Source organism: Pelodiscus sinensis, chromosome 9 (assembly GCF_052426305.1).
Source record: "Pelodiscus sinensis isolate ZL-2025 chromosome 9, ASM5242630v1, whole genome shotgun sequence".
Taxonomy (NCBI): Eukaryota; Metazoa; Chordata; order Testudines; family Trionychidae; genus Pelodiscus; species Pelodiscus sinensis.
Window position 1 is genome coordinate 14,152,455 of NC_143060.1, and position 25,711 is coordinate 14,178,165.

A 25,711-nucleotide genomic window follows, 5' to 3' on the forward strand; every position below is an offset into this window, starting at 1 on the left:
GAGGTCTGGGTGGGAGGTAGGGTACAGGCTGGGAGTAGGGTGTCTGTCCAGAGGGGAGGTGGCAGGAGCAGGCATCTGGCCTAGAGGAAGGTGCAGGAGCAAGTGCGGGTGCAGGGTCTCAGTGGAGGAGGTAAGTGAGGAGGCTGGGGCTAGGCACGAGGGGGTAGAGGACACTTGCTTTCACAGGCAAGCACAGTAGTTTAGGCACTGCTTCCTGTGGCTCCCAGTTGGATGGATTCTGGCAGGAAGCCGGTGCTGGCACTCTAATCTTGCGGGGGGTCATAAGGATGGAGCACCAGCTCAGGCTCCGTAATTTGAGGGGAGCAAGGGAGAGGGCTGAGCTGGAGCAGCAGAAGAGCCATATTTGGCTCAGGAGTCATAGGTTGCCAACCCCTCAGATATCTATCCAACCTGCTCTAAAATATCTCCAATGATGGAGATTCCACAACCTCCCTAGGCAATTTATTCCAGGATTTAACCACCCTGACAGTTCCGAAGTTTTCCCTAATGTCCAACCTAAACCTCCCTTGCTAAATTTAAGACCATCACTTCTTGTCCTATCATCAGAGGCCAAGGAAAACAATTTCTCCCTCTTCCTTGTAACACCCTTTTAGATACTTGAAAACTGCTATCATGTCCCCTGTTAGTCTTCTTTTTTTCTAAACTAAAGCAGCCCAACTCTGTCTCCTCTCATAGGTCATCTTCTCTAGACCTTTAAATAATTTTTGTTGCTTTTCTCGACTTCCAATTTCTCCACATTATTCTTGAAATGTGGTGCCCAGAACTAGACACAATAGTCCAAATGTGGCCTAATCAGTGCAGAGTAGAAGAATTACTTCTCATTGTAGTAAAATGAAGGCCTTATTTGTAATGTCACTACCCCAAATTTATTTTACTTCTTATATACAGAATCTTGAGACACACACTAACAATTCCTATCCCAGAATTTCAAAACACGCTCAATAATGATACAGATAATTGTTTAATTGCCCTAATCTGCAGTACCACAAGGGCCAGATCACAATGCCAAATTGGAAAATAAATTGTTATAAGGTTGTATCATATGTACACATACATACTATACATATATGCCCATATACAATACAAATATATACAGCATATCCATATTATTCGGAGAGACTATTTGGGAGTACTTCTAAAACTGAATCATAAAAATTGCATTGACTATTCGATTAGCCAAATAATCAAAATTTTACATTCCTCAACTAAATACAATTGGCAAATAAAATCTGTCCATCAGTTGTATGAGGGAATGTGGACACGAAGAGACAGATGGAGTGAGAATGTTGGAACAGTAAAGTATCCACGTAACAGTGTTTAGCCCACTGGGTCACCTTCAATCCATGCATTATGCTCTTCCAAGACTATGGGTAAACATCCTCTCCAGAAAATACAAAAAGTGGGGGAATGTAGTAAGATGAGGGCCTGAATCAAAAGTCCATGTAGCCCAGGCCTGAGGCCTAGTTTTCATGGACAAAACTTGGCTAATATAAAGCAAAGCTAACATATGAACAAGAGGCAGGCCCCTGCTCACAGAACTTGGCATCAATAGGGCCGAGAGTGCAAAACACTAACTGGTAATAGGTCCAGGGTTAGAACAGTAATTGGTACTGGTAATAAGTTAAAAGAACATTCCAAAAGGATGTACTACCAGCTCATTAAAAAAGACCGTGGGACCCACACTCCAATAGATATCGACCCAGTTTTAGGAAAGGGTCTAAAATGACAGCATGATGGATAGAGATGTTCTAATTGAACCACAAGGTGCAGGGCGATTGGCATTATCTAAGTAACATCATAGGAAGGGAGCCTGAGAGGAAAACACATAAGAATGGCCATACTGGGTCAGACCAAAGGTCCATCTATCCCAGTATCCTGCCTTTCAACAGTGGCCAATACCAGATGCCCCAGAGTGAGGGAACAGAAAAGGAAATCTTCAAGCAATCCGTCTCCTGTCACCCATTCCCAGCCTCTAACAGGGGCACCATTCCTATCCATCCTGGCTAATAGCCATTGATGGACCAAACCTCCACAAACTTATCTACCAGTAGTTCTTTCTTGAACCCTGTTGAAGTCGTGGTCTTTACAACCTCCTCTGAAAAGGAGTTCCATAGGCTGACCACGTGCTGCATGAAGAAAAACTTCATTTTTTTTTGTTTTAAACCTGCTACCTATTAATTTCATTTGGTGACTCCTAGTTCTTATGTTATGAGAACATATAAACTTTTCCTTATTCACTTTTTCCATACCAGTCATGATTTTACAGACCTCGATTATATCCTCCCTTACTCTCCTATTTTCTAAGCAGAAAAGTCCCAGTTTTTTTACTCTCTCTTTATATAAGATCCGTTCCAAACCCCTAATAATTGTTGATGCCCTTTTCTGAATCCAATGCCAATATATCAAGTCCAGTCCTCTGCCCTCACGGTCAGAGGGTGGTAACCTGACACATCAGGAGTGGTGTGTAACTTGTTTGTATCTGTATATAAAGTGGAATCTTGGAGGGGCAGTCTTTGTCCAGCCTAGGGGGCAGTGGCACCTCCCACTGACTGACTCTATTGTTACAGGTACATATGCATTGCGATTCGGTAGAATTTAGTGACAACTATTACTGTACTTTGCTTAACAACAAACATGTCTGGGTGCCTTCAATCCTTATCTGATTTGTGGTCTTTCGGGGCTCTCTCAGAGTGTGATGTGTTGACTAATTGTGCAAGTCATCATGGCACACATGATTGAGCACACATGCATGCAGCCTTCTGGTTATCATGACTGATTGGAGCAGAACACCTGTCAGGATACCACATCTTTAAATCCTGACCTACCACACTCGTGTCTTGCTCACAACACTCCTGTTAATGCACCCCAGAATCATGTTTGCTCTCCCCCCCCCCGCAAGTGTCACACTGTCACTCATATTTAGCTTGTGGTCCACTATAGCCCCTAGATCTCTTTCTGCGGTACTCCTTCCTAGACAGTCGCTTCCCATTCTGTATGTGTAAAACTGATTGGTCCTTCACAAGTGGAATACTTTGCATTTTAAACTTCATCCTATTTACCCCAGAACATCTCTGCAGTTTGTCCAGATCATTTTGAATTATATGGCCCCATCATCCAAAGCATTTGCAACCCGTCTCAGCTTGGTATCATCCACAATCTTAATAAGCATACTCTCTAGGCCAATAAATCATTAATGAAGATATTGACCAGAACCAGCCCCAAAACAGATCCCTGCAGATCCCCACTTGTTATGCCCTTCCAGCATGACAGAGTCATTAATAACTACTCTTGGAGAATGGTTATCCAGACAGTTTATGCACCCACCTTACAGTAGCCCCATCTAGGTTGTATTTCCCTAGTTTATTGATAAGGTAATGCAAGACCGTATCAAATGCTTTATTAAAGTCTAGAAATACCACATCCACGCTTCTCCCTTATCCACAAAATTTGTTAATCCTATCAAAGAAAGCTATCAGATTGGTTTGATATGATTTGTTCATTACAATTCCATACCGGCTATTACCTATCACCTTATTATCTTCCAGATGTCTGCAATATTAGAGATATAAAAATATTTACCTAATGACCTAATAAATCAGTAGGGAAAGGTTTTCAGGATTCTAAAAGTATTAAATTAGGGTGATCACAATAAATCAGGAAAGAAAACGAAATAGATTTTTTTCTTTTAAATCTCAGTATATAGCACTAGCCATTAGGCAATCTTGCTTATGAAAGTCAACAAGTGCCTAGTTCTGCTTCCTGTGAAGAGAAAAATATATTGTACCAGTTTTAAGCCTCCATACATGGAGCTTAATTCCCACTTCTAGCCTTACTTACTCCCACTTACTAATGTAGGAGTGGGAAAGAGCAAAAGTTATACAGCAAGGAGCTAAAATGAACGTAAATTCAAGTAGGGGATGGCTTTTTTAAAACTCTTCCTCTTAGAACCTTCAGTTAGCTGTCCCTCCTCCCCACTTTCTTGCACATCACCCAGACAGCTTGCAACCTAGGCTATGTCTACACTGCAGGCTTCTTGCGTAAGAACTGTTTTGCGCAAGTGTTCTTGCACAAAAGGTCTTGTGCAAAAGCGCGTCCACACTGTCATGTGCTTTTTCGCAAAAGACGTGCTTTTGCACAAGAGCATCTATGGCAGTGTGGACGCTCTCTTGTGCAAGAAAGCTCTGATGGTCATTTTAGCCATAAGGGTTTCTCGCGTAAGAAACCCCTGTTGCCCGTCCACACTGCCTTCTTGCGCAAGAGGGCTTATTCCTTGTGGGGAGAGGAATAACCCTTGTGCAAGACGCCTTCTGTTCTAACACTGTACTGTAAATTTACTTGCACAAGAATGCGCGTGCAGTGTAGATGCTCCCAAGTTTTTGCACAAGAACGGCTGTTCTTGAGCAAAAAGCCTGCAGCGTAGACATAGTCCTACATTATGCTAGGCTCCTTTAAACTCCATAGGACAAATATGGAGACTATAAGTAAGGAGGTGTATACTGCAAATTGGTGACACGTGTACAAGTAGAAAGGGAGTCTACATTTGTGTAAATAAGGCAAGTGGTGGAGCCGAAGAAGAAGTGAAGTAAATTCAGACTACCTCAGACTCCGCTAAATTTGGCTCACAGAGCTTGTCAAACATACATACTGAAAACTACTTTATGGCAAATTTAACATATCCAAGTACTTCTGAAACTAAAGGTTTCAAAAGAAATAAGCACCTCCCTCACCCTCCCAGCCCTCTTCTTACAAAGGGCTACTGTTTGTTAATCCAAAAGCATTCCAAATGATCTGCTGGAATTAACTTCTAACACTGGCAATTTGTTTTTATCCCCACTTTCCTTTAGTATTTCACTTCCTTATTAAACAGCTGCCACAGAATAGCACTCTTGACTGGGAAGATGACCAGAAAATGCAGCCAGAAAATGTTATATCAAAGAGACTTCCTGCCCAGCTGAGAAGCTGCTTTGACAAAGAAAGTTGACCTTCCACCTCCACTGACTACAAACATCACCCCATAACATGTCTCCTGAGACAGTCAAATAATTTAAAAACATTAATTTTTATGTGAAAACTACTTCAATACACTGCAGATTAAATGCCAAGTGATTTGCAAGTCCTTAGAAATACAAAGTTAGAATTTAGTGCTCTATTACCAACTATGAGTCTTAATTCTCATCCAATACTCCCCTCTTCAAGTAATTTCTTGGTCTCTGGGCACATCAAGATTCATAAATAGTGAAAGATATCAAGTTACTTTGTAAAAAGTACTGAACAATTTTAAAATAGACGAAGCAGAGAAAAATGTCCTACACCAGGCTCAGTAGTCTTTAGAAATGCAAGTGCAAAGAATTAGGTGCCGTATGTTAATTCTAATGCCACCTGACAGTCACATAGCAGCTTGACAGGAATTTAATGACAGCATCTATCACAAAACTTTATTTGATTGCTTAATTATTTTACAAGGCCAATTCTTATGCAAAACACATTGTAAAAACTTCCACAACATGCAAAGTTCTTAATGCTGTATAGTTCAAAATCAGTATTTGCAAGGCACAGAAGTGTCTAAAATTTACAGAACAATCATGGGGTTAAACTTTAACACACTAATCTACTTAAAGAATAAGATTTATAATACATGGCAAAGCAATTATCCTTTGCAAACATATAACTACCTCTGTGCAAGTATGTCAAAGCACTTTAAAAGCCTTAAAGCTCAACAGCAGACTTTTGTGATGGACAACAGTTATTCTCATTTTACAGAGGGAAACTACAGCAGAGAGATATGCCTAAAGTTACACAGTAAAGCTGTAGCAGATCCAGGAACAGAATCCACAAGTCCTGAGTCACTTCACCATAAAGCTCAAAAACTACTCTATTCCCTTATTATTGTAACTCAGTTTTGAGAGGCATGCAGTACAGCTAGTGAAAAATTGCTTCTTGTACCTGTAGAAAAGAGGCTTTGTGAACACTGTGCAACATGGAATTCCATCATTCTGCCAACATTCTTCCCACCTAAAACATAAAGCTACTTTTTAAAACAATCTTGGATGAATATATAGTACCACTTCATCCTTGTACAACATGATATAGTGGAACAATCACTCATACATCACAAATTCAAAAAGAGAGGACATACTTGAAAGTGAGTTAGGGATAACTAGGAAACATACCCTCACACTTTTAAAAAGGAGATCAGAGTAAGATTATCAGAAATAATTTAAAAGAGTAAGAGAATACCCAAAGAGACTCTACAACCATTATGACCTCCACAGTTGCTACTATATTCCAGTTTAGTATTAGTCATGGATACTTATTGGATCACGCAGAATATGTGCGCTCTCTGGTCATACTTCCAGGCTCTCATGGCTTCCCTACAAAAATCTTTTCTGCTCTCTCTACAGAATCCCTACATCTGGTTTCTGAACACTGCTGGGTTGTCTCCATTTTGAGTCTTTTCCTCCAGCAAGGATACCACTATAAAACAAAATTTAGAATTCAACTATGCCTTTCACTTTGCAACAGCGATAGGAAGTAAAGCAGGGCTACTCAACAAGCGGCCCGTGGGTTGCATGCGGCCCACAGCCCATTTGTTTGTGGCCCACGGTGCAGTTTGGGGTGATATGTGTTTTAGTAGTTAAATTCCTGGACTGTTGTGAAGCCAAAGCAAAAAAGTAGTCAATACAATGAACGGTCTTCTGTTTATATGCATTTTAGTAGTTAAATTCCTGGACTGTCATTGCTCATTAAAAGTGCTGTCATATGGGTGGAAATCGGGTAAATATTGCATTTTACTAATATCAGCAAAACTGACTTAAATGGGGCCTGCGTGTTGTGTAGTCTTGCCTTAATCTTTGTATTCATACCCGTCAGTGTAAAAGAAGCATTTGCACAAATATTTGCATGTATATGCAACCACACTTAAGTTGCAGCTCTCGGCATGTGCTGCGAATATCATTATGGCCCCCAGAGCTTCCAAAGTTGAGTTGCCCTGAAGTAAAGGGAAGTTGGTTTAGTAGTACCTTGTACATTCAATAAAATCTGAAAAAGATATTGAACTTCTGCTTTTAAGTATGATGAGGTTTTTCACTGGAGAGGATGTGTCATACCATAAACTCAATACTGGCCTTTAAGGGAAGAAGAATTTTTCCTATATGGCTCAGTGAATACTCAAATTTAAGGCAGAATGTTTGGCAAGCAGACTTCTTGAATTTTTTTGCCTTCTTCCTTTCCTTCTGTCCAAGTGAAAAGACATACAAGTCAATCTCATGACAGTGAAGTAAGGATGTTAAAGACTAGTCGATTATCGGAGAAGCAAATGCTTCTCTGATAGTCATTTGACTAGTCAATCTCTCTTCCCCCCCCCCCCCCCGCTGCCTCTATAAGATAGTGCTCTGCGGCGCTGCTGCTTTGTAACCCCAAGGCAGTGTCTCAAAGGGGAAGTGCTGCACAGCTGCTGTGAGGATCAGCTGTGCAGTGGCTGCCCCTTCAAAATGCCGCTTCTGGTGTTTCTAAGGGGCAGCTGCTGTGGAGCCTGGGGTCACAGCTGGGGACTCCCAGCTGACCCCTGGCTCCCTGCGGCATTTCCCCAGAGTCCGCAGCTGACCCCGGGTTCTGGGGAAATGCTGCGCAGAGCCCGGGATTAGCTGGGGAATCCCCAGTTGATCCCGGGCTCCACTACCCCTTTGAAATGCCGCTTCTGTGCATTTTAAAGGGGCATTGGAGCCCGAGGTCAGCTGGGGAGTCCCCAGCTGATCTCGGGCTCCGCGTGGTACTTCCCCTCAAAACCCGCCTCGGGTTCTGGAAGTGCCGCACGGAGCCTGGAGTCAGCTGGGGGGGGGGGGAAGAGAGGGGAGAGAGTCAATACATTTCAAAGGAGGAATGAGGAAGTGCCTATAAACTAATTGATGGAAATTCCATTGACTAGTCAATTAACCGCATTTTAACATCCTTACAGTGAAGTATACATTTTGCTAATTTTCTGATACCACTCGAGAGAGATTATGTAGATTTGCCACTTAAAAAAAAAAAGGATGTTCATCTTCATTCAAAACCTTATTTGAAGCACATGCAACAGCTTCTATTATGGTCAGCAAGAGTGAAAACAGCTTAATTTAGAATTCTGTACATCACATTCTTTAAAAAGCATGTTGGATTTGAGATTCCTTCAAAATCAATTTCTCTACTGTTTGGAGCAAATCTGATACACGGTCAATGTATGTTATTTCTAAGAGGGCCTAATCATAAGGAGGTACAACTTTAGGTGGCTCGAAGTGTTCTGCTGTATGCAAGAAGTACCTTTCAGGACAACTGAAACTCTACTGTGCTACTAATTATGTTTTATAAGGATTGCAAAAAACACACAAACACCACCTCCTATTTTTGCATTGCTTTTTGACATACAATTTGTTTTTCTTGATGAGATGGGCATGGTGATATCAACAAAATTGACTAATCAATAGTTAGGCCAAGCTTATTTGCAATGACATTTAGTTAAATGTTGGTTCTCTCTAAATCAACAATTCAAGTTTCAGTCTACATAAAAAGAGGCATTTATACATTTCCTTTTCTCAACCATAACAGTATATTTATAAACTTAAAACACAACAAATCGCTTGGTAGCACTAAACATTTTTTTAAGTTTATCCTGTAGAGACTAACTCGGCTACCCCCTGAAGCTTTTAAAGTTTATTTAGTGCATCAGGATGGCTCAGTGATAGCCCAGTGGTTCTGAACCTTTCCAGACTACTGTACCCCTTTCAGACTCGGATTTGTCTTGCATACTTTTAATTTCACCTCACTTAAGAGCTACTTGCTTACAAAATCAGACAAAAATACAAAAGTGTCACAGCACACTGGAACTAAAAAATTGCTGGCTCTCCCATTTTTACCTTATATTCTAATTGATTTATTTTATAATTATAAGTATTGTACTTACATTTCAGTGTGAACCTGTTACTAACTTGTGAGCCTTGCATGAAACTCAACTTCCAGGTGGCTGGGCTGAAACACGTATCTTAGCTCCATGGGGCCTCCTTGCCATCCCGATGCTGGAGACCCAGTAAAATCTGTCCTGTACCATCCCTAGGGGATGCAACCCCTCATTTAAGAAATAATGATCTAGATGAGTTGAGTAACCTCTGGAAGACCTGTGTGTACCCTCAGACTTATGCGTACCCCGATTGAGAACTACTGTGCTAGTGTATGGGGCATTCTGTTTTCACACCATGATCAGGGATCCCCTCCCAGGTTGACACAGCAGTAGTTGGGGGAGAAGTGATGCTCTGGTATCCTTCATGCTATCTTAGAGTAACACTATTTCAGCATTCAACACCTATCTATGTGTCAGGTCATTTTCACAAGGGAAAAAGGTGACCAAACCTCTGTTCTGTCCAGCATTCTCCCTCACCATAACAGATTCAAACATCCAATTTCTGCATATATTAGTGAGTGCATAATGGTCACATTTACCTTTACAGTCACCATTACATGAAGCAATCATTTATAAATCTATTTACACCTGTAGTATGAATTAGAGGCAACAGAACTCGAAATGAAAGTGGGGAATACAAGCCTGTTCTGTAACCTATATCATGCCTGAAGCTCTACCATTTTGTATTACCAAAACTTCTAACTTTCCTGAGGCAAACACACTGATACAATGTAATTCCCAGACCACCAAAGTTCTGTTTAGGGAAAAATATCCATTAGTTTAAAAAAAAAAAAAAATCCCATCCACAGGCTAACAAACGGCATTGAAACATACCATCTAGATAACAGTGTGCCACTTAGTTAATCTATTTCTGGATTATCATTTACTCTACTATGCACACTTTCTGGCATGCCTTAAAATGCTAACAAAGTTCAACACACACAACAGAAACATGCTGGTGTATGCTGAATACTATTACTACAGCCTGTGTGTTCAACCACTTTTCAACAGCTTTATATGCCAGAAGTACATCCTGAACAGAAAATTTGCTGTCTTTTCATAGCTCATACATTTCAGGAGTTTATATTGGTTCTCTCATCTCAAGGGTTGCCCAGCTCAAGTACTGCAATAACTGCCCTGTACACCCAAGATGGAGGATCCCATTTTATAGTACCCCAGACATCAGTACTGAGCAGGGGCCTTGGCTCTACCCTGCTCAGCATTCAACGCAAGTGCCAGTCAGTGGAGAAGATAAGAGGGTGGGGAAAGAGAGAAACAGACTTGTTTCTAGTGTTGCTGCAGATTAAGGATGTTAACAGGAGGGTAACTGGATAATTGTTTAGCTAATACAATTTATATTGACTACGTGATTAGTTTATAAGGATAGGGGCTTAGAAGGAGCTACCCCTGCTGCAGCTCTGCAGTTTAAATGTAGTAAGAGCTGAGTGCATAGCAACCTGGCTCCTACTACAGTTAAACTGCAGAGCTACAGTGGCAGTAGCTCCTGGACCCAGTGTAAGCCGGGCTTGCTCAGTCCCAGCTCACGCCAGATCCAGCAGCACATGTCCACGGGGAAGGGTGTGGAATCCAAAGTCACTGCTGGGACCCACTCTGGACAGAGGCTGCTGCCGGAGGAGCAGTGCAGGGGAGGAGGGACAAGAAACACAGCAGAGACCATGCTGGGAGGAACCAGTTCCTTCTTTCTCCCCCCCCCCCCCCATTTGCTGCCTCAGTTATAGAGGCAGCGGGGGAGGGGACTGCTAGTAATTATCTAGGCTTATCAGGTAGTCGACTACTCTTTTACATCCCTACCAAGGATGCTCTGTAAATAATTTCCCTCCTACAGAGCACGGGCTCTAGTGTAGCCACCAAAATCCAGGCATGGAAATATGGCCTTACACTTAACTCCCTGAGTACCACAATGAGGGACAGAAGTCCTTTTTTGAGGGACTGGAGTGTGCCCGAACTTCTCCACCACTCAGGTTTGATCAGCAAGACCAGCAGTAAGCAACTCTGAATCTACATCCTTCTCTACAGAATAAAGTTCCAGGAGAAGGAAGGGGGTAGGCGAAAAACAGATGACGTTTATCGTGGATATTGTACTGAAGTCTCTTTTGGCTACTGTTCCAACTCATTATTCAGCAAATAAACCTATGCTTCAGGACCACTGGCCTGAGAACAGTTTCACAAAAACATTTCTCTCGGGCCAAATTTGAATGCAATCTATTTCTCTCGGGCCAAATTTGTTGATGTGGTAACTGAACTGATTCAGGTTGAAGCTAGCAACAAATATAAAAGGTAGACAACTTCATCCTGACAAAACCTATCAAACTTTGCATGACTAGCTCTTGGTCTGCAATGATACTGGGTCAAGACTACAGCAAGAATCAGACACTGGACTGACAGAGTATCGTTTTCTACCATCACTGCAGGTTGAACCTCTCTTGTACCACACCCTTGGGACCAGACCAGGCCAAACCACAGAATTTGAGGAACCATGGGAGGTCATTATTATCTAGTAGCATTACTTCTGCTGCTTAGAAGACTTTTAGGGGTAAAAGAGGTAAATAACAGCACAGAACACAGAGCCAGGACTAGTGGCTGTAAACAAACTTTATGGGATCACAGTAAACTTGGCCACACCCATGGTAAGTGGGCATCCAGCTAACTAAAAACATGCCTGATCCCAGATGTTGCTGACCAGAGTGTGCCAGACTAGAAAGTTTCAACCTGTATTAATTTGAGTGGTAGCTGAAAAATGCAGTAACATCTCAGGTATTTGAACTGGAAATTCCTATCTAAAATAAACTAAAATGCATTTCAGATTATTTTTATTTGTAAAGTTGGGAAATGAAACTAACACAAAATTGCAGAACAGCAAATCCAACTAGTATGGGTGAATCACACAGCAAGTCACTACTCTGTCATACCATAGAGCTTAAGATACATAATGAGCTACCAGCCATCCAGGTTTTCCTCTTAATAATCAGAGTAAGAGTCATAACCACCACCACCAAATTCTCTCTTTAAGATCAATTTCTGCCTTCACAGGATAATTTTTATTTTGATCCATTTAGTGGAGGATGGTAACAATGTAACAACCATAGACTTCACTACTGTCATAAAAGGATGAGACAGTTCCTTAGCTCTTCCCCCTTCATGACAAATGTCTAATCTATTCATGGAAGGTAGGTACAAGCAGACTCTCTTGGACCTTGCTCACTGAAACTCATCCATTCACCACAATGCTTAAACCAAGAGATGTTATTATTAGATCACCTTTATTAATGTACTGCAGAGTGTCCCTGATCAAAATATTATATTCCTGAATAAATTCTTCCTTTCCTGTTTTCTCATGGGATTTTCTCTTAACATTCCACCTTTTAGATTTTCATCCTTTGACTTTATCTAGCCTTCGACCGCATATCCTTAACATGTTTAATGTTAACACACATTAACAAGTGTATTCCTTACGCGATTCCATTGTATATTAGCCATGATTTAAATATTATATGTATGTAGTTCCTATTAGCACACACCTTAGACATTTTAATCACTGAATCAAAGTTTATAATTCTTAGCTCAAGAGAATACTGCTTTCAGAAAAATAAGAAACATACAAAAACACCTCTGAAATAAAAAAGGATTTAATCCTATTCAGTTTTTACCATAAGTCCTTAAGAGAGGGGATCCCACAACCCAAGAGCCCACTAAGACACAGATACACTGCAAGCCTCAGGTTCAAAAGCACATGGGGCTTCAAAGAACACACTAGCATAAGGGGAATTAAGAGCTCAGAAAGGTCTCCTAGATATCAAGTTTTTTGGTGTTTAAGCTTTAAATACTAGACAGACTCTGTTTCCCATATGGGAAACAATGTGCACTCCCACACACATCTCAGAGATGGATGGAGTTGATAAGGATTGGACAGACTTTTTTGGTGCTAAGGGTAAGGAATTATGCAATAATATAATCTGTCATAATGGCACGCATCATAATCTTCAAGTGAACTATATGACTATTCTAAACTCCATCACTTTGGTTATTTATCAAAAACTGTGAATATGGGTTCCTCAACATGGAACGCCAATAATGATAAACATCATATACAGGTGTTTCTAGGAATATCCAAATGCTCTGGAAATATATCTCTTTGGTAAGTTTCATGGATTCACAAGAGAACACCTTATTTATCAACCCAGAAACAACACATCTGAAGCACAAAGGTGGCATCTAAAATTACTATAAGGAAACAAACAAACAAAAATCAACATTATCTGCCCAAATTTTTTCACTTTGTTAAAACACGTGATTATAAAACATAACAAGGCTCCCCCAATACTCACTTACAGTATTTGAACCTGAACACTGCAATACTAAGAACCTGAAAGTATTTTTCTTTGTCCAAGATGATAAATATATATAAAAAAGTAAAATATAAATTGGATTTTAAAATGCATTAGTTTATAATAAACTAACATTAATAAGAAAAAGAACATCCGATGTTGCAAACAAACGCTTTGAAGAGCCTATGTCCTTTAACCAACTGCATATCTTGAAGCTCTGCTTCAGAGGGAGTCTATCTATAATAGTCTCCTAATATAAGTATATGCAGAAATGTTTCAGGTTACAATTTAAAACAAAACAATGTATGAGCTGTATCCAGTTATTGTGTTAAAGAGGAAAACATGGAATAAGTCGAGAGTTGCAACAATGAAATTTAAAAAAAAAAAATCTAATTTTGTTCCCTAAACTATTCTTGTAAATAAAACTTACACATTATATGAAAAATAGGCTCTCAATCTTGTAGTAAGATCTGTCAGGGTGAAAGAACCCTTGCATTTGGGTGGATCCTGTTGCTGAAACTGTACCCGCAAATGTTCCTAATACCTCTGCAACTGTCATTTTCTGTGTTTTGTTCTCTAGTTTCCATAAGGCTAATAATAAAATGTTTTCATTTTAATGGTAAAGGGAAACAATGAGTTCATTATACATAACGGGCAAAAAAACAAAATAATTCTCCCCTGCTATCCTTTCAGAAATTGTATGATAATCTTAGATTTAATTTGTAATAAGAATAGGTAAACACTGGTAATGTTTACATAAAAGGTGTTCCTTTAAATATCACACTGAAATAAGTACTATATCCATGTGTAACTGTTCAAATTTATTTGAAATTAACATGTTAAAACAAGCCTTCCTGCTGCTCTAAACGGCTTAATGACAGCAGATCATTAAGCAGATTCTAGAAGCAAGTTAGTGGTTTACCCATAGTAACTTTGTTGATTCAAACATTATACGGGTCTGATCCTGCAGACATCTTTACATGAGTAATGTTTATGCATGTCAGATAACCCAGTGGGCTACATCATTGACTGATGTATATCCTAATTCATCTGCTGAAGATACAACCCACTGAGTTCGAAAGGACTATTCATGTGCCTAAGATCTGCAGGATCACACCCTAAGTAAAATAACGCAGTGAAAGTAGGACAGCTTGCATATACAAAGATGTTCATACACCTAACAGCAACGTTTAGGAAAGCTGGTGGCTGTCAGCAATCCCCCTATATTCAACAACCTATACATTAATTAGTTAATTTCTTAAAAGCTTCATGTGAAAGGTGAAGTCTCAAGCCAAATTTTGAGGGAAGAAAGGATAGTAGGTTTACAAAAGTGGTCAGTGAAGGCATCCACACAACAGAGGCAGCATAAATGTTTGCATGAGAAGCTGGCATAAGGTTGATAAGGCTGGCATTACTGCCAGAGCAGCATGATCAAAGAAGATAAAAGCAGATAAATAAGAGGCAGTGAAGTTGTGAAGGAGCAATACTCTTCCATACCAGAATCAAAAAAACTATTCTGAAACATAGATAAGTGTATAAAGTTGGGAAGTCAATATTTTAAGACCTTTTAATTACAATTCCACATCTTTTAAGTTGTCATTCTTATTTTAATTACTTTTATCAGTATTAACTATTTTTTGTTCAAGGTAAAACAAGAAAAATCACACTAGTTTTTTTCTTCTTTTAACCCAATAATAAGCAATAGCAGTAATAAGAAAAAACATTTCAGTGTACAGCCACCTGGCTGATGCAATGAGGCAAAGAAAAGAAGAATCCTGACAAAGCCACATAACACTGTATTCCTAAAAAGCTGAGTGAATGGCAAGCACTTCACTTTCTAGAAAATGAAAACAAATAAGACCTATTTCCTCCACTATCATTAAACAGGAGCAAAAGTCCAGGTTTATGCTATTCGTTGGCAGGGGGACAGCGATACTTTGATGATGGCTGAAACGGACTACCACAAGGGTGGAGCTCCATTTTAGGGGCAACCTACAACAAAATCCAGATTGTGGGAGAATCTACCATCAGACTGTGCTCTGCCACCACATCAGCGAGCAGCAAAAGCGGTGCTCCCCCCGTGGCACCCCACCCCCCAAGGCAGGAGCGGAAACAGACCAGCCCCCCGACGCCTTTGGCCCCAGCCGCCCTGGCCGGGCGGAGTCACAGAGCGGGAGCCTTACAGCTAGGATGCTGCTGGGGCCCTGCCGGGTATTTCGTGCACGGGAGATGGGCTGGGAGGGGGCTGAGCAGCCGGGCGAGCGGCGGGAGCTCAGCCGGGCGGACGGGCTGTGCCCGGAGGGTCCCGGTCCCAGGGCCCTGCGGGGGAATCGGCCCGTTGACCGGGTCGGAGGAGGGGCCGGCCCGTTAGGTGCCGCCCGGCCCCGCCCGACACCTCTCAGCGAAGGCAGCCCCGTCCCCCGCCGCGCCTCACCTCGGTCTCCACCACCTCATGGTAAGCGGGAGGGGGGTCGAAGCCGCCGCTCCCCCCGCCGCCGTCGCCGTCCCCTCCGCGGGAGCCCTGGCCGCCCGCCGGCGAGCCGTGCCCGCCCTGGCCCGGCTGCCCCGGCCCGCTGTCCATGGGCTCGTAGCCGCCGTAGTGCAGGCCGGGCCGCTCGTTGGTGAGCAGCGCCACGGCCTCGTTGATGTCGTTCTTGGCCAGGCGCAGGGCCCTGCGGATGGCGGCCGCGTCCGAGAAGCCCATGCACAGCAGCGTGGTCATGTGCTGCTCCTCCTCGCTCTCCATGGCCGGGCCGGGCGGGGGAAAGGGGCCGGGAGCCGGGCTCAGGCGCTGCTCGCTCTGCGCGCCGCCATGTTGACGGCCACCTTCCCCCTCCGCCTCAGGACCGCCGCGGAGTAGCCCCGCACCCACCCGGAAGCGGCCCGGGAAGCCCGAGTGGGAGGGGGGGGAGGCCTCTGGGGCCCTAGTCACATGACAAGGGAGGAGGCGTGGCTGCTTAGGTATGAATGGAGTGGGGGGGAAACTGAGAGGGCGGAGCGAGGCATAAGGAGGTTGCCATGGGAACCAAAAGAGGCTGGTGCAAGGGCAGGGAGAGGGGACAGCAGAGGGGCTGGGTGCAGCTTCCTCCTGGGCAGCGCGGGGGGAGGAGATGGGGGTGGAGAGGAGGATTCCAGGGGAAGCTGAGGGAATGGGATGGAGACCCCCCCCCCCCCGGGACTGGAGGAGAAGCGCAATGGAGGGACTGCCAGGGATCTGATGGGGAAGGCTGCTAGAGGAAAATAGAAAGGCGAGTGGAGGAGGATTTGCCAGACTCTAATGCCCCTGTCCTGTAGGGGGCTGGCATCGGGGATGGGGGAGGGAGGGAAGAGCCTCCTTTAGGATCTACCTGTGCTTTTGTGGTGCATCTACACTGCGGGGCTTAACTCGAAATGAGATATGCAAACTGAGCTACGTCAATTGCATATCTTATTTCGAAATAGGGAGCGCTACACAGCACGGCTATGTCTAGACTGGCATGATTTTCCGCAAATGCTTTTAACGGAAAAGTTTTCCGTTAAAACTATTTGCGGCAAGAAGCGTCTAGATTGGCACGGACACTTTTCCACAAAAGCACTTTTTGCGGAAAAGTGTCTGTGCCAATCTAGATGCGGTTTTGCACAAGAAAGCCCCGATTGCCATTTTCGCTATAGGGGCTTTTTTGTGCAAAACAATACCGCGTTGTCTACACTGGCTGTCTTGCGCAAAAGCATTTGCACATGAGGGCTTTTGCCCAAACGGGAGCAGCATAGCATTTCCGCAAGAAGCACTGATTTCAGACAGTAGGAAGTCAGTGTTCTTGCGGAAATTCAAGCGGCCAGTGTAGACAGCTGTCAAGTTTTTTCGCAAAAGCAGTCTAGACGCAGCCCACCAGTCTAGATGGGGCCAAATGGCAGAAAAGCCTCCTCTTTCGGTGGAGCCCTATCCCTCGTGGAATGAGGTATACAGGGCTCCCCGAAAGAGTGCATTTGCTCTTCTGTGAAAAAAAAGTGGAAGAGCAAACATGCTCCTTGGACGCGGCGGGGTTTTTTCGGGAAACCCCCCGTAGTCCATACATAGCCAGAGGGTTACAGGAGTCAGAGTAAAAAATCCTCCGGCTTGACAATATTTTGACATTATTTTGAAATAACTGCCTGCTGTGTAGACGTGGACTAAGTTATTTCGGAATAGCGCTAGTTATTTCAAAATAGGTTTGCAGTGTAGATGTACCCTTGGTGAGGAAGGATCTGAGCTAAGTCTTCACTATCATGAAATTCCAAGTGGCCATGGTATGGCATGGAGTGACTTTGATGTCCCGTATGGCCTTTTATTTGTTACAGTACCTATCTATGATAGGGTTACAATATTTAAACTTTCAAAAAAGAGGACACTCCTGAGAGGGAATGTATCAGTATCTACCAACTCATGTTGTATTAATGTGTTAAAACATGATATAGTATGATATAACATATTAATACAGCATGAGTTGGTAGATGCTGATACAGATACATCCCCCTCTCAGGAGTGTCCTCTTTTCTGAAAGTTCAAATATGGTAACCCTATTCTATGAAGATCAAGATTTTGAGAGATTGAGTCCATGAAAGCTCATGATACTACATTTTTGTTAGTCTCTAAGGCTACGTCTACACAGCACGCTTACCTCAAAATAAGCTACGCAGTTTACACTCTGACATCAGGCTGCACACAGCATTTCAAAGTGGCTGCTGCTTTAAAATGCTGCGTGCAGACCGGGGCCATTCCCCAGCTGGCCCAGGCTGCAAGTGACATTTCAAAGTGGCAGCACCCGTGTGGAGCCTGGGGTCTGGCCCTGGGCTCTATGCAGCACTGCCTCTTTGAAGCACCCATTCCTCTCCCCCCCCTTGTTGCCTCTTTCTGATAGAGGCAGTAGGGGGGAAGCAACTAGTCGACTAGCATGTCAACTAGTCGTTCACATTCCTAGTATACACTACAAGCAGTTATTTCGACATAATGTCAAAATAATGTAAAGCTGGAGAACTTCTTACTCTGACTCCTGTAACCCTCATTTTATGCGGGGTAAGGGAAGTCGGAGGAAGAATGCTCTTTCTTGGACTCCTTGCTGTGTAGAGAGTGCCAAAAGCCAAAATAAGCTATTTCGACTTAAGCTATCCAATTGACATAGCTCAAGCTGCATAGCTTATTTCAGCTCTAGCTCTGTTGTGTAGACATGCCCTTATAGACGTGATAGATCCGCTCTATACTACAAAGTTCTAGGCTACATCTTGACTGCAAAGTTCTATCGGAAAAAGATATGCAAATTGTGAACTGCAATTTCCATATCTTTTTCCACTTTTCTTCCAAAAGAGGCTTTTCCAATAATTGGCCTGTCTGCACTGGGCCAAATGTTGGGAAAAGCCTCTTTCGGAACATCCCTTCTTCCTCACAGAATGAGGTTTACAGGGATGCTGAAAAAACGCATCTGCTTTTCCGACATTTTTTTCAGAAAAGCAGATGTGTTCCTTGTACGCAGCAGAGCTTTTCAAACTCTGCAGTCTAGACGTACCCTATTATAGACAAGCAGTGCTGAAAGTAGCTAGCTATAAATTTTATGTTGTGCAAACTGATGACATTTTAACCAAGTGTGGGGGTAGCACAAAGTGATAATAGTACAATGTCACGTTAGAAATCAGGAATGTTAGTCCCAAAGGTCCCTTTTACCATCTCACCTGAGAAGGTTCTTTGCAGATTGCCCTCAGGCAAAGATCCTCTTTTACAACTCAGTGGAAGTGCTGGAGAGGATGTCTAGTAAGTCTCTAGGAATGCTGTGGGTCCCAAGTTGCTCATATTTTTCCTGTGATATCACTAGAAACCTCTCCCATTGACTGCAGCGAAATAGGTGATAAACATTTTTTGTAAACCTGTTTAGTCAACTCTGTTTTACTATAGACTTTAGGAACATATTCTCAGAATATTCAATGGTTGATTGAACTGTGTTCCTATGGTGTGCATTTACCAGCTATTTTGTTGTGTTGTTTTTATAGAAGTTAACTTACATAATTCTATGTAAGAACTCCCAAGGATGTTTCTTACTCATAAATGAGTATTTTGTAATAATCACTAATGTTTTGTTAAGTGTCAGAGGTACCTGACCTTGTAGACAGCTTTTGGGATGACAGTCATAGCTAGCTTGGATTTGTTAGACAGCCAGCCTAAAAATAAGATATGACTGAATCAAATGTAATGACTTTTGTAGGTATATTAGCACGGGATTGTTGTGTTCATTTATATTTTTAACTGGCTGTGTATGCTTTCCTTAACAGGCCCAAGCAGTGGTGTGCTATAAAGAACACTTCTGCTTAAACAGCTAATGCAACTTTTACCTCTTTCAGAACAAGCAATTGTTTTGCTGCAGAGACCACACATACACAGCTCAGGCAAAGGTATCCTGACCCAATGGAAGTTTCCCCATTGACTACAGTCAGATGAGGATTTCATCCAAAATCTTTGAATTAACTGCAGAATATTAGTGATTATGTTTTTATTTTCCTTTATGCCTATTATAAATAAAGCTTCAGCTCCTTGTCACTTACAGTGACTAACAAATGTCTGGCGATTTTAGCAAAGGAGAATTTAAATTTATTATGCTGCTACCAAATCCTTTATTTTATCCATATAATTTATTTGTGGTAAAGGACTGACTCCCTGAAGTAGCAGAGTAACATGTTACCAAGGGCAGTTTCATCATCATCTTCATCAACAACAATCATGGGCTCAACACCAGTTGGTGTCCAATGCCTCCCTCACTATTTCCTTCCATCTTTTCCTGTCCAGTGCAGAGTGGCTTAGTTTCTGTAGACTAGCTCTGCACCAATCTACTATATTATCTACACATTATGGCTACATCTACACTGGCATGCTAATGTTGAAAGTGGGAATAGGGAAATCCGCGGGGGATTTAAATATCCCCCGCGGGATTTAAATAAACATGGCCGCCGCTTTTTTTCCGGCTTGGGGAAAAGCCGGAAAAAAGCGTCTAGACTGGCCCGATCCTCCGGAATAAAGCCCTACTTTGAAGTAGGAATAAGAGATCCTCCGGAATAGGGCTTTATTCTGGAGGATCGGGCCAGTCTAGATGCTTTTTTCCAGCTTTTCCCCAAGCCGGAAAAAAAGCGGCGGACATGTTTATTTAAATCCCGCGGGGGATATTTAAATCCCCCGCGGATTTCCCTATTCCCACTTTCAAAATTAGCATGCCCCTTCCAAAGAAGGGGCCAGTGTAGACGTAGCCTATCTGTGGAGTTTACCTCTCCTATTCAGATCATCCATTATGCCGAATACCAGGGTCTTAACTTTTCGCTTGTCGTTCATTCTGCAGATATGCCTGAATAGCTATAACTTCCCTTATATAATCTTCTGCAGTAGGTTCTCTTTCGGCTGTATCTTCCTATATAATTCCTCTTTGGTGACCTTCTGCATCCATTCTATTCTCAGGATCTTTCTATAACCACTCCTCTCAAACGCCAATATCCTTTGAATCTTTCATTATCACCCACATCTCACATCTGTACAACATGCTGCTAAATACATGTTTTCAAGATGCTCAGCTTCATTCCTAAGCTAATCACTTTACTTTTCCAGATCTTATTCATCGCCTTCAAACTCACGCTTGCTTTTGCTTTTCTAGTTGTAATTTCCTTCTTACAGTCTAGATCATACATCATGTTGCTCCCCAGATACGTGAACTTCTGTACATTCTCTAATTCGATCCCATCTACACTGATTTTCCTTCCTAATTCCTTATCTCCAAATACTTTTGTCTTCATTTTATTGATATTTATAATCAGTCCATACTGCTTCCCTTCCTCATTTAGCACTGGCACCGTTCTCGCTAGCTTCTCTTCATCTTCCTCGATGATAACTATATCATCCGTGAACCTCAAGTTGTTAATTCTTGATCTTGTCTATCGCTCTCTCTAGGTGCGTGATGAAGTTATTTGGCGATATCAGATCTCCTCGTCTTGTACCTCTACTCGTTCTAAACCAAATTCCCAACTCTCTGCATGTTTTCATGCAGTATCAGTCAACAGTATCAGTCTGCTATCCACTCCGTATGACTCCAACACTGCCCAAGTCTTGCTATGAGATTAAATCTCCCTGCTTAGGAGTCCTTTATAACTATTAATAAATAGATGTACAGGGAAGTGGGAAAAAAGACAGGTACATTACTGTTTTCAATATTCAAAACTCAGGTAAGCACAACACAAGCTGCATAAAACAGGAGTTTTATCCTCCATGGCAAGAAATACATATACATGAATAGGTTCCACAAAGAGTTTCTCCTTCCAGGTGTTGCATGGAGGGAAATAGGGCTTGTCTTCACCTCTCTGCTGTGCTGCCAATAGAATTGCCAGGCTCTTGGGCAAGGTCCAAGGCATGAGGGGAAACTGCAACCCCCAAGAAGAGGTGGAGCCTTGGATGGAAGGGACAGGGCTAGGGTCTGGCTTCCCACAGCCAGTCCTTTCAACACTGTATGCCCTGCACTGCCCAGGGCTCCAGTGACAATTTAAAGGGTCCAGGACTCCAGCCATTAGAGTGGCGGCAGCATCCAGGAGCCCCAGACTCTTTTAAATTGCCAGGCCCTGGCACATCTGCCTCTAGACAATATCAGCAGCCCTGCCTCTCTATGAGGTGGTAGTTATGTTGGTGGGAGAAGCCCTCCTATCTACTGCAGGAGGTAGGTCAGTAGAACAGCATTGCTCATGGGTATGATTTTCCACACCCTCAAGTGACGTAGTTATGCTAGGGTAAGTTTGTGGTGTAGACCAGGGAGAGCAGAGTATGCAAGTGATGTGCATTACAAAAAGCAGCTGTGTTTTATATGGGAGGAAAAAACACTCTCTTTCGCTTCCTTTAATAGCTCAGGATAAGGCAGCTGATACAGGCAGGTCACATGATGATAATGGAGATTTCCACCCTTGTAGTCAGCCAAATTAACTCTTCTCTCTCCATAGGCAGAAAGGTGAAAGCTTGGCACACACAACTGTCAACAAAAACAGCAGGATTATTCAATAAATTAATACATTAACAGCACATTGCTCTTGGGGTGAGTTGATAGTTCTATTAGGCTTAAGACTGTAGCTGCCAAAGCCAAACCCACTGTAGCATAATAGTGCTAACATTAACATTAAATAAAAAGCTACATACCCAATTAAAATAATAAAAACTATCTCACTGCAGCAGTTTGGGGTCTCTTGTTGTCATTCTACAGTATAACTGTCCCTCCTACCAGGCCCTCCCTTTCCATTTTATGAGAAACAATCAATTCCAGGCACATCTCAACAATCAGTTCCAGGGCACAACCAAACCCTTACCTTGTGTGACAGAGTCAGGTCAGAAGGTTACAAAAGAGTGATAGAAGGAAAGTATGTGAGCCTTAGACAAAGTAGGTCTCTGTTCCCAGATGAACTGGCAGGGGCTGGCCTAGAACCAGCAGGAATTTTCCAGAAGAAGTCTGGACAGTCAGGCCAATTAAACACCTAGGCTACGTCTACACTGGCCCCTTTTCCGGAAGGGGCATGTAAATTTCATGAGTCGTAGTAGGGAAATGTGCGGGGGATTTAAATATCCCCCGCGGCATTTAAATAAAAATGTCCGCCGCTTTTTTCCGGCTTTTAAAAAAGCCGGAAAAGAGCGTCTACACTGGCCCCGTCCGGAATAAGACCCTCCGGAAAAGGGCACTTTTTCCGGAGGATCGGGGCCAGTGTAGACGCTCTTTTCCGGCTTTTTTAAAAGCTGGAAAAAAGCGGCGGACATTTTTATTTAAATGCCGCGGGGGATATTTAAATCCCCCGCGCATTTCCCTACTACGACTCATGAAATTTACATGCCCCTTCCGGAAAAGGGGCCAGTGTAGACGAGCCCCTAGAGTTAATTAGGAATGTTCCAGAGCAAAGAGAGTCAGGCTAATTAGACCACCTGGGGCCAATCTAGAACCAGTTGAGAAAGGTTTAAAATGGCTCCTCTTCTGTTCGTTAGGTGACATGCGAGGAGGAAGGAAGGAGCCAAAGTGCTGAGAGTGAGAGGAGTTTGGGTGAGTGCTGGGAGCTGCAAGGCAGGAAGAGAGTGGTAGAGGATCAGGTACCAGAGGAAAGGTACTGGGAGGGATCATTTGGGGAGGTGTCCCAGGAAATTAGTTGCCAGACAGGGAGTTGAACAAACCCCATCTGTTTCCTCTCTCTTAGAGTTCCTGGGCCAGAACCCAGAGTAATAGGCGGGCCCAGGTTCCCCCAACCCTGCCCACACCACTATAGAGTCTGTCCCTAGATAGGGAGACCAGGACTACAGAGGGTTTCTCCCCCATATTGTAGACTAGCCTGTGATGAATATGGCTCAGTATGTTGGGAACACTGTCTCTAGTAAGAAAAAAGAGGCTGTGTGGTAGAACACAGTGAGTCTCTGAGGCTGAACACCAGAAGTTCAGGACCCACAGGTGCAGCCATAGATTTGCCACACTTGCTTTAAGTTATGATAAGAGGAAGCTCCATACCAAATGTGGTGGTCCTGGCTCTTGCCATTTAGGAGGAGTCCTTGAACAAATGGCATCAGAGACAGACAGATATACATTTCTAAAATATATAGTAAGATGTTGGTTAATTGTAACATCACACAGCAGGGCTATGCAACTTCAGCTACATCAATTGTGTAACTTAAGTTGAAATAGCTTAATTTGGCTTTTGGCGCTGTCTACACAGCAGGAATTCGAAGGAAGAACTCTCTTCCTTCAACTCCTCTTACTCCTTGTGAAATTAGGGTTATCATGAGTTGGAGAAAGAGGTCCACCAATTCGACATTATTTTGAAATAAAGGCTTGTAGTGTAGACCCACATTTTGTTATTTCAGAGTAATGGCAATTATTTTGAAAAAACACTGCTGTGTAGACATAGCCTAAACCAATAACAAACTAAAATAATTGGCCTCACGTACATCCTCTATTTTCATTCACCCAATATGTATACATATTAACTTAAAATATTATAAAAGAAGGATGGCCAAATGAGTGTGGCAGGTGACTGTCAGCTCTTTAATATAGTTATTTGTTGCAGCAGTTCCTCTCTTAACACATCAGTATTTATTGCCAGAAGAAAGGATATGCCAGAGAGTTCTGTCTCTAACAGCTTCTTTGGTGAAGTTGTGAAGAAATAATTTAGTTTCTCTGGAATGGATATAAATTGGCCATCAACAAGTTTGGGCATACAATTAGATGAAGGTTTCTAACCATCAGAGGAGAGAGATTCTAGAACAGCCTTGCAAAGGAAGCAGTGGGGCCAAAAATATAACTGGTTTCAAGACTGAGCTTGATAAGTTTATGGAGGGAATGTGTAATGAGATTGCCTAGAATGGTATGTAACCAATCTACAACTGCTAGTAGCAAATATTCCCAATAGCCAGAGATGGGGCACTATTTGGGTTGGGCTCAGAGGGTGTGTCTAAACTACATGGCTCCATCAATGGAGCCATGTAGATTAGGCTGATCGGCAAAGGGAAATGAAGCCACGATTTAAATAATCACGGCTTAATTTAAATTTAAATGGCTGCCGCGCTGAGCCGACAAACAGCTGATCAGCTGTTTGTCGGCTCAGCGTGCTAGTCTGGATGCTCCCACGCCGACCTGAAAGCCCTTTATCGACCTCCCCGTTATGCCTTGTAGGATGAGGTTTACCGGGGAGGTCGATAAAGGGCTTTCATGTTGGCAGGGGAGCGTCCAGACTAGCGTGCTGAGCCGACAAACAGCTGATCAGTTGTTTGTCAGCTCAGCGCGGCAGCCATTTAAATTTAAATGAAGCCACGATTATTTAAATCGCGGCTTCATTTCCCTTTGACGAACAAACACATCTACATGGCTCTGTCAACGGAGCCATGTAGTTTAGACATACCCAGAGATACTACAAAGAACTTTTTCCCAGGTGGGCGTTGCCAACATGTTCAAGGTCTAATTGATCGCTATGTTTGTGACTCGTAGGTTTGCCTGCAATTACAGCTTCTGGTGGCCAGTAACAGTATAATTACACTGGTCTGTACTTGCAAGCTATACGTTGTGATTTGCACCAATGCTGCTTATCTTGGTTTCAAGCAGGGGATAGCGCATGTGAATGAATAATCATCATTACTATATTTAGTTCTTCTGCTTTGTAGCCCTTCATCTCAAAGTGCATTATATAAGAGGGGGAGTATCATAGTCCAATATTCCCTCCCACCCCAGCTAACCACTTCAGCTGTGTCTAGACTAGCCAGTTTTTCTGGAAAAATCAGCCGCTTTTCTGGAAAAACTTGCCAGCTGTCTACACTGGCCGCTTGAATTTCCGCAAAAGCACAGACTTCCTACTGTAAGAAATCAGTGCTTCTTGCGGAAATACTATTCTTCTCCCGTTCAGGCAAAAGTCCCTTTTGCGCAAAGCTTTT

General features: G+C 42.8%; 1 protein-coding gene across 6 annotated transcripts in view; it reads right to left on the reverse strand.

Moving 5' to 3' along the window:
• USP24 (ubiquitin specific peptidase 24) overlaps positions 1-16,181 on the reverse strand; it is a 114,524-nt gene extending 98,343 nt beyond the window's left edge. For 5 of the 6 annotated variants that reach the window (XM_075936047.2, XM_075936046.2, XM_075936048.2 and 2 more), the window contains exon 1: positions 15,731-16,180. In XM_075936047.2, coding sequence (XP_075792162.2) covers positions 15,731-16,042 — 312 coding nt within the window. In that variant the 5' untranslated portion in view covers positions 16,043-16,180. Of the gene's footprint in view, positions 1-15,730 lie in introns of all 6 variants that reach the window. The other variant, XM_075936049.2, reaches the window with a different exon arrangement.
• Between the last annotated feature and the right edge of the window lie 9,530 nt (positions 16,182-25,711).